Here is a 9927-nt window from a genome sequence, read left to right as displayed (position 1 = left end):
TAAAAATTATTTAATTTAAATAATTAATTAGGTGGATAATAAGATTATGTGGTGGAGGGGGTAAAATTCCGAAAAACATTAAATTTGGGGGGTAAAATTCTGAGTTTTAAAATAGGGGGGGTAAAATTCCGAAAAACATTAAATTGGGGGGGTAAAATTCCGAGTTTTAAAATAGGGGGGGTAAAATTCCGATTCAGTCAAAATAGGGGGGGCAAAATTGCACTTAAGCCTAGAAAGAATTGAGGGTAGATAATTCCCTACTGATATGACAAGTTATAGAAAGAATTGATGTTAGATAATTTCATACTCATTAAATGATGTATGTGGTCTATAATAAAGACCATATATATCATTAATTGAATAAATTTAAAATGTAGAATTTTGTTAATAATAGTAACCAAATGGTGTATATTACAATCATTTTTTGAAAGAATAAAAAACATAGAAAACCAAGAGATAGATACATCCTTATCTTCTTTGGAGCACAACTTTAAAACTTAAAACTTCAACGGCAAACTCATAATGTATATATATATTTTTTTTTTGAGGGAACTCATAACGTAATATTTTTGGTTGGGAGATTTAACCAAAACTTCAACGGCAAACTCATAATGTATATTTTTGGTTGGGTGATTTAACTAAAACCGGAGAATCAAAGTTATTCAAAAGTAAATAAATTAGAGTATAAATTTGTAATTAAATTAATTGTTTTTAAAAAGCTTTTGTCAATTGAATCGTAAAAGAGAAAAAGCTTTCACCAATTGGTTTTGTGAGTCTCATATTTGAACGATATGACCTGAATACATGTTTATAAGTGGGGCAGTTCACATCTTATAAATTGTTTTTGTAAGATTATGTTAGACTCAACTACAAAGTCGAAGATGATATCAAATTCTATCTGATATTTGTTAGGCCACTTGAATCACGCTTCAGATGTTAAGTTCTGGGCGTGGTGTTAAAGAATCTCACATTGGAGTGTTTTTAAGTGAGAACGGTCCTCACATTATAACTTGATTTTGTATGTTTGTGATATCATAGTCTATAGAAGACTCGCTGGACCATTTGCTATCAAACTTTTGCTATCAGTCACACTCCAAGTGTCCACTTTTGAACAGGGGCAATTTTTTTTTTCAAGGGGAACTGGGAGCAATCTATGAACCCGATCTTATAAGGTTGAGTTAGATCCAACCCAATTTTATTTTTTTGGGTAAAAATCCAACCCAAAATTTTATTAGTGTTATATTGATTTATTATCTCGTCTTATTAAATAAAAGTCTCGCTAACTGATGCCCCATAAACACTGATTAAGGAATCCAAGGGTAAAATATAAACAATTACTTTTAACTAGCTTATTTACCCGGCGTTGCCCGGGTTGCATATATAATATTTCTCTTTGGGTTGTATTATAATAAAATTAGGTTAGCCGAGTTTGCATGGAAATTAGGACATTCTGTTTGTAAACATATTAAATAAGTGTAGAAAATATTGTCAAGAAAAGGCAACAGGATAGGAATGAAATTGATGCGATGCATTTTTTTAGTATTAAATAAGTGTACAAAATATTTCCTTAAAAAAAAGTGTACAAAATATTGTAAAAAAAAAAGGCATGAAATTGGTGCGATTCATTTTTTTAGTATTAAATAAGTGTACAAAATATTTCCTTAGAAAAAAAAGTATACTAAATATTGTAAAAAAAAGGCATGAAATTGGTGCGATGCATTTTTTAGTATTAAATAAGTGTACAAAATATTTCCTTCAAAAAAAAAGTATACAAAATATTATCAAAAAAAATGGCATGAAATTAGTGCGATGCATTTTTTTAGTATTAATAAGTGTACAAAATATTTCCTTCAAAAAAACAAAGTGTACAAAATAATGTCAAAAAAAAAGGCATGAAATTATTTTTTTAGTATTAAACAAGTGTACAAAATATTGTCAAAAAAAAAGGCAAGAGGATAAGAATGAAATTGGTGCGATGCATTTTTTTTAGATGAAATTTGTTAGGTTAAATTACTGCTAACCTAATACAGCAAATGAGCGGGAGCTAACCTAATACAGCAAATGAGCGGGAAAATATTAGGTTAAATTACTGCAGACCTAACAAAATTAATAAAATAAGGATCAAATAATAATTACATCACTTCTAATAAAAAACTCACTTCTTCATGTCGTTGAACCCATAGTTTTGAAAACATGGGTTCTACTCCCACCCATGCCACTTTTTACACAAACTTATTTAATTAAATGAAATGCTTCAGATCAAACCGGTCGGGTTTGTCAACACCGCCGATTCACCGGTTTTGTACGGTTTAGACCGAGTCACACCGGTTCACACCGGTTCGAAAGCAGGGCCGGGCAAAATCGGTGTGAACCGGTGTGACTCTGTCTAAACCGTACAAAACCGATGAATCAGCAGTGTTGACAAACCGGACCGGTTTGATCAACAGATCGGCCATGCTTTCGAATCGGTGTGAACCGGTGTGACTCGGTCTAAACCGTACAAAACCGGTGAATCGGTGGTGTTGACAAACCGAACCGGTTTGATCTGAAGCATTTCATCATTTAATTAAATAAGTTTGTGTAAAAAGTGGCATGGCGTAGAACCCATGTGTAGACCAAGATTTTCGGGTGTCAAGCCATTGATTGGACTTGAACCTTTAATCTACCGGACTTGCTCGATTTTATTCTTGGGAAGGGAAAAATGAGATTGAAAAAACCCTTTTTTGGATCCGGGGGTCGGTTACGATTCGGGAAGGTGTTAGGCACCCGCGTCGTTCACGGTACTCCGTGAGAGCCTCTTTCTAACTTTATTTTTATTCGAAAATTTGTTGTTTAAAGTTGAAGTGAAAGAATGGAGGGAGAAGAAGTGGGAGTTTTTGTTATTTTTATTTGATCGATTTGAAAGGAATAAAGCCTCTGCCTACGTACCCTTAAAAGGGATCAAAACCGCCGTAGTTCTCTCTTATAAAAATATTTTTGTGGGTTAGGTTGATTTTAATTTGATTTTAAAAATGATTTTGAGAAGGGTTGCGAGACCTCAAGGTATAGAAGAATAAAATAGAAGTGAGGTTGTTTCATTTTATTTAAGAAATCTGGTCTAAGTTTGATTAAAGTTCATTTAGGAATTTGATTAAGGAAACAAAGGGAAAACCACTTGGATCTGGATCCAAGGTTTATTAAGAAAACAATTTGACTTTTGCTTATTTGATTTTTGGGATAAAAAGGTTTTACTAAACTAACGGGAAATTAGCGTAACGATGCGAAAAGTAAAGCAAGCACGAATAAAATGGTGTAGTGTCAGTGCTAGTGTCGGTGTGTGCAATTACTAAGCTATTACATACGATTCCTAAATGCAAAGCCCACAACAAATTACATCCTTCCCCTAATTATACACACTAAAAATTATGGGGCTTTGCAATAGGAAAAAAATGAATAGGAACCCAAAAAAAATTAAAGCAAACATGATTAAATGAGATATAGAGAAAATTAAAGGCATCATGTACGAAAATGAAATGCAATAATGTTGAGAAAATTCTAGCAAAGCATGAATTAAAGCAAGATGCACATGTGAGAAAATGAACAAGATATTAAAAATGCATGAGATAGAAATTTTAAAGCAAAGAACGAAGAATACAATAAGGCATAGAAAATAAAGCTTTAAAATGGATGGGATAATATTATTTGAAGAAAAAATGCATGAAGTGGAAATTGAAATGTTAAAGCAAAATTAACAAAAGATGTCGTGGAGTAAAAACATTTAAAATGCATGAAATGGTTTTTGTTTAAAGGCCTACATAGGCTACAATGCATATGATAAAAATTAGGTTGATACATGATAAATCATTTGAAATACAATATAAGCATAATTAAAATTGAACAAACTATATAATAATGCATGATATGAAAATTATTTGATTTAAAAATGCATGATATGATTCTTATAAAATGAGTATGCTAATTAAGATGTTGAGTAAAATGAATGGAAACAAAGAGATAAAAGCGAAAGCATGAACAAAGAAGCAAGACACTGCAGGGGGTACAGACAGCATATGGGGATATGCAAATAGTAGAGCAGAAAAAGAAAGCCAGCAAAAGGGCTTGCAGCCCAACACGTATTGGGCTAGGGTTGAGAGAGATGGAACGGTTGTTCCATGGGTATGGGTTACGGGTCACAGTATAAAAGGATATGACCTGGTTTTCATCAATTTAAACCAACATTTCTCTTTCAAAGCAACAACATCTTTCTCCTCTCTCACAAAACCAGATGAATGGAGAAGAAAGGGAGGCGGCGGCCGGAGTTCCTCCGACGCGGTGGTTCGCCGGAGCGCCGCCGCGTTGGAGTTTCATTTCCACTCTATTTTGAAACTTTTTACACTAAAACATTCGTCCCTTTCTTCTCTACTCGAATCCACAAGTATTTTTCCAAGAAAGACAAAGATGAGCCTTAGATCTATCCATTTTTAACATATATCTTTTGCAAACGTTTCAATTAGAGAAGAACACATAATCACGCAAGCATGGGAGATAAAAACACAGCAAAACGGAAGAGTAATGAATAGTTAATTACCTCTGTCCTATCACGAGAACGGCTCTGTTTCAGACCTGACCAAGCTTGTAGTGGATCAATCTGTACCGTGATAGCAACGTTAAACTCGGATTCTTCTTCTCCTCTTTGTGTTAGGCTCGAGCTTGCTCCTTCTTCTACGTGCTTCTGCTTGATCTTGGTTCGATCTCCTCTCTTCTTCCTTAAGCCGATTCGGTTTGGCTTAGCTGTTGTTGTTGAGACTTGAATCCGGTTTGCCTCTATTCTGCTACAGCTTTAAAGTTTGCACGCGTTTGCCGCTACAGATCCGGTTCTGTTCTGTTCCTTCTTCCTTCAAATCGGTTCAAACACTTTTGTTACGAGCTCACCACAAGCTTTTCCAGTTTAGATTGCAAACGCCTCCGTTACCGTCTCTGAATCTTCTTCCTCTATTATAGTTGATTCGGTTTTGGTTTGAATTCAAGGTGTTATTATCTGTGAGTTCAAAAATGAGCATAGCAGACTTAATTGGACCCAAAAATAATGTTAGTTCATGGTGTTGTTTTGGATGATGATGAATATGGATCGGAATTGTTATTTGTGATGGTTGTTGTTATTGTGATAGGAACTATTACTGGAAAAAGCAGTTTAAATGAATTTGTGTGATTGTAGAAAGGAAGGTCGATGTTTATGAGTGATGGATATGCAAGCTGTTGTTGAGAAAGGTTTAAGAAGAAAGGAGTGTTTAATCTGATTTTTGGGTCTGCCGATTTTTGACTTGTGTTTGTAAGAATTTCAGTGCAACCCCCTTTTCTATGCAATGATTGGCCCTTATATAGGGACCAATTAGGGTTGAGCCTGATGAGTGGATTGGACGAAAATGCCCCCCAAATGGGCTGGACAAATTATGGACATGTTTGGGCCAATAAACAAAGGATACATGGACTCAAAACAAAGCAAGTAAAAACAAAATAAAAATGACATTAAAAGTAAAAAGAATAAATGGTTAAAATGAAATAAGATAAAATAGAATAAGATAAAATAGAATAAGATAAACGTGATAAAATTTAAAGCTGTCGAAACTTCGACTGAGGCGACTAAGACGTGCGATGTTTGTAAGACACGAACAAAACTTTTTAAACGGTTTAAACATACGGACAAAAAGGAAATTACCTAAAAGGGTTTATTTATAAAAGAAGTGAATAAAAGACTTTAAATATTTTAAAAGCACGCGTAAAAATTTAAAATGCCTGAAAAGACAAATAAAGCAATTTCAACTGGACAAAATTTTATTTGCAAGATCACAGACTTTGAATGATTAAACAACGACTAAGAAAGGTTTTAACTCGTTAAAGCGGAAAGAAGAGAAATTGAGCCGTTTTAAAATACGGACAAAAATAGGTAAGAACATAGCAAAGTGGTCAAAATTTAGGGTATGACAATTTTGATCTGTGGTCAAAATCAGTGGTGTTGACAAACCGGACCGGTTTGATCAACGGATCGGCCATGCTTTCGAACCGGTGTGAACCGGTGTGACTCGGTCTAAACCGTACAAAACCGGTGAATCGGTGGTGTTGACAAACCGAACCGGTTTGATCTGAAGCATTTCATCATTTAATTAAATAAATTTGTGTAAAAAGTGGCATGGCGTAGAACCCATGATAGTTAGCTAGCAAGGGAAACAGATTACCGCTGCACCACTGAACATCTATTGGAAAAGAATTGCTTTTGATACATTATATACAATTAGCACATCTTGGAATGGTAAATCAATATCAATGTTGCTATCACATATATAAATCATTAAATTGTGACCTTAAAACAATATAAAATAATTTCATAAACATTTTACTTGTCAAAAAAGAGAAAAATTCATAAATATTTTACTTGATTACATTACAACTATTTTTTTTAACTCACTTGTTTTTATTTGTATTGTAGATGCGAAGTGAAATGTTTTTTAATATTTATTTGAATAAGTATTATATCTATAAAAAATATATGCAGTTGAATTCAAGGGGCACCTATGAAGATGTTTCTATTTATATTATAAAAATATGATTTTATTTAGTGTCAAAAAAGTTTATAATTTTTTTAGAGATCAAAGTCACTCGGTTTAATATAATTCAATACAAATAATCTTCGTTATAAAGACCGAGTCATATAACCGAGTCATCCGATTCAATCCGATTCAGTCATGCGGTTCGACCAGCGACTCAATGGTTCGACCAGTGACTTAGTGATCCAGTACCCCACCGAGTCGATCATCGATCCGAGTTTTAAAACTATGGTTTAACCGATACCCCTTTGACACCGTTTAACCTTCTTACAAAAATAACAACATTCACATTAGTAGGTGAGGTGACTGAGCGGATACCAAGTTCATTTATTTTATTTTATTTTTTAAAAAAATAGCAACATTTATGTGGAGTGCAGCGAAAGTTATACTCTTGAAATTATCCTGAAAAGTTGGATCAGTGATCGTATTTAAATTTATAATGAATAAAATTGATTTGATATAATAAAATAAGATTATTTTTTTAATAAATAAAATAAGAAATTATTTGTTAATTTTTTAAATTAAAACAGGGTTAACGTGTTAATCCACAAAAAAAAAAAAAAAATAGGGTTACGTGTTTGGTATTTTCCGTTGCTTATATATAGCAGTAATACTAGTACTAAGATTCAACACGCAACACAAACAATCTCTCTCACTTTAGCTCTGCCGCCGCAACTCAACTCTGCAGAAAATCCAATGGTATGAGCTTTCTTCAATAATTATTTTTTCCTTCCAATTTATATTATTTTGGATTATTTTTTCCTTCCAATTTATATTATTTTGGCTTTGTTTTGAATTGGATTGAATATAACTAGCATGCAAGTAAACCCACTTAAGTTGGCCTAGTGGTATTGATTTGAGACTTGGGAGTGTGTTCCTCTTCGAAGGTTCATGTTCGATTCTCCATTGCGTCCGTTTGGTTCGAGAGTTAGGAGGGGATGTGAGAGATTTTAACAGAAGGGTGGTGAGTGGGAGATAGGGTTTTTAAAATTATGTAATCATTAATAACAAGTTGTTACAAATAACAAATAATAATAAAAGTTGTTAGACAATGCAAATAAAATTTACTCCCCTCCCCTTCTAAAAATTAAATCAAACACTTTAAATTGAAAATCTCCCCTCCCCTTCCTCCCCTCCCTTCCTAAACTGTCGAACCCGTGTCAATCTAGGTGGGCTACACATGCATATGGTGTAAAAATAATTGTATACTAACCTATCATACTAATTAAACTCCTGAATTAAACATGCTTATTACTCTCTTAATAAATTAATTTCTCTTGGCAATGCAGGATAAAGGTGGTGGTGTAACCAAGGAAGAAGCAATAGCATTTGTACGTGATGTAAAAGTTAAGTTTCAAGACAAGAGGGAAATGTATGATGAATTTTTGAAAGTCCTAAGCGATTACAGGGCTAAAAGAATTGATATAGCAGGTGTGACAACAAGGATGGAGGAGCTGTTTAAAGGGCATTCAGATTTGATTTTGAAATTCAAATCCTTTACGCCAAAGCCATCTCAAATCAGTGATGACACTGGAGAAAAGGAAGAAGGCACTGATGAACAGAAGAACCCACCTGATCGAATAGGGTCGCAAATTCAACTTATATCTCAAGAAGTTAAACTTCTGTCTCAAAAGGCTGATAAAATATTAGAGATTTTGGAGGAGAAGAAGCAAGCATAAGTTATGATTCATATGCTGTGAATGTTTTTATTTTTTATTTATTGGCATTGTTTACCTTCAATTACTATAATTCGAAGAGTTTTTTTATGCTGCATGTAATGTGAGTATGTTTGTGTGTGTTAATAATTGAATTTTTCTAGGATATTTGGAAAAACGGCTTAGGTATTATTGGACTGAAGGAGCCTTAGAATATATGTAATGTGTTGGGTTAGTTTGGACCAAAGGTTATTTACTCATTCGTTTAAGTTTGAACCCAATACCTTCTGTAATCCAACCCCCTAAACTTTTAAATATTTGTCAAAATTGATTGTGGTAAATTATCTGGTAAATTGTTGTGTTTGTTCCAAGTACAGAAGAAGAAAAAAAAAAGTTGAGCAATAGTGGAACAAGGAGTAACAGTAGGTTTGTTTTGGTTTTAAAGAGAGTAAAATGATAATCCAATAAAAACAGTTTGAAATAAAATAAATAAGAGGAAGACTAGCAACACACTTTTTGATTGGTTAAAATTCACATGGGTCCTACCAAATCATGTGCGTCCCATAAATGTGTGTTAGAATGTGTGTTGCTAGTATTCCTCGATAAATAATTATAAAATTGTAATTGTTTGGTTTGATTTTTGGACGATCAGTTATGAATGACATGAAATCTATACTCAAACCCAATTAATAGATGCCAGTTTCAATTAGTTTGGCTCGTTTTGAATCCTTTTGTTGCTGAATCCAAAGTAATTCAAGGGCAAAATCTGTACTAAAATTTTGCGGCGTCGTAGCTTGACATATGGTACATCTATATATCCTTAAATTGTTCCTTTGTGACTATTCTAGTGACTTGAATTCTTTTTTTTTCCTTTGAGTTCATCGCATGGTAGATGTACCAACTTGATTTTGACTTGATCTTTCACTTAAATGTGAGTATTGGCATGACTGTCGTATCAGGCATGGAGATCATAATGCCAAGGCCTCCCAAGAAGAAGGTAGCAAACATCCATAAGAATAACATCACACGAAACTTTGTCTTTGTAGCTTTTGTCAATGGAAAAATATATATACCAGCCAATTTTGAGATACTATCCTTCATTACCTTTGTTGACGTTGTAACTTTAATTTTTCTACTATATAGTTTGACATAACATTTTTACAGCTACCACTAAAGATTATTACATCATAAACTTTGTCTTTGCAAAGTGTGGCGAGTGTGGAAGATATTGTGTATTAGCTATGGTTCTTCTTTGACAGTTGTTGAGTGTATAGACTACTTTTAAATTACCATGGTTCAACATAGTTTGTAGAAGCATATTCTTTAACATAAATTGGATCTTCCATTTCATCTTCTTCTTAACAAAAAGATAGGGGGGATATATGATCGCCTTAGAATTCCTCTCGAAGCATGTAAAGTATTAGTGCAAGACTTGTTCTAATTGATGGCCATACTAGTCAAATCAATGCAGTATCTGACCAAGAAAATAATATCATCTTAAAGGTTCAATAGATCCAAAGAATCTACTCAATGTGATCATAAACTTTCTCAAGATCCAAATTTAAAACCAGGCCATATAAGAATGTATTTCCTTTCATATAGTTAAGTGAGTAAAATGTTTTTTGAAGGATCATAATATTACCCAAAGTAGACCTTCCCCGAATAAATCTACTTTGATTTTGAGAGATAAC

At 33.4% G+C, this 9927-nt stretch overlaps 1 protein-coding gene across 1 annotated transcript; it reads left to right on the top strand.

The window, feature by feature from the left end:
- The first annotated feature begins 7227 nt into the window (after window positions 1–7227).
- Window positions 7228–8416, top strand: LOC146958684 (paired amphipathic helix protein Sin3-like 3). The gene is made up of 2 exons (XM_085732447.1): window positions 7228–7280; window positions 7871–8416. Exons 1-2 carry the CDS (start codon window positions 7278–7280, stop codon window positions 8258–8260), a joined length of 393 nt encoding a protein of 130 aa, XP_085588573.1. The 5' UTR covers window positions 7228–7277; the 3' UTR covers window positions 8261–8416.
- Window positions 8417–9927: the final 1511 nt, after the last annotated feature.

The sequence above is a fragment of the Medicago sativa genome, chromosome 1, assembly GCF_051527215.1.
Source record: "Medicago sativa cultivar Bolivia chromosome 1, Bolivia_mono, whole genome shotgun sequence".
NCBI lineage: Eukaryota > Viridiplantae > Streptophyta > Magnoliopsida > Fabales > Fabaceae > Medicago > Medicago sativa.
The sequence above is the reverse complement of the archived record's forward strand: the minus strand, read 5'-3'. Positions and strand labels throughout refer to the sequence as shown.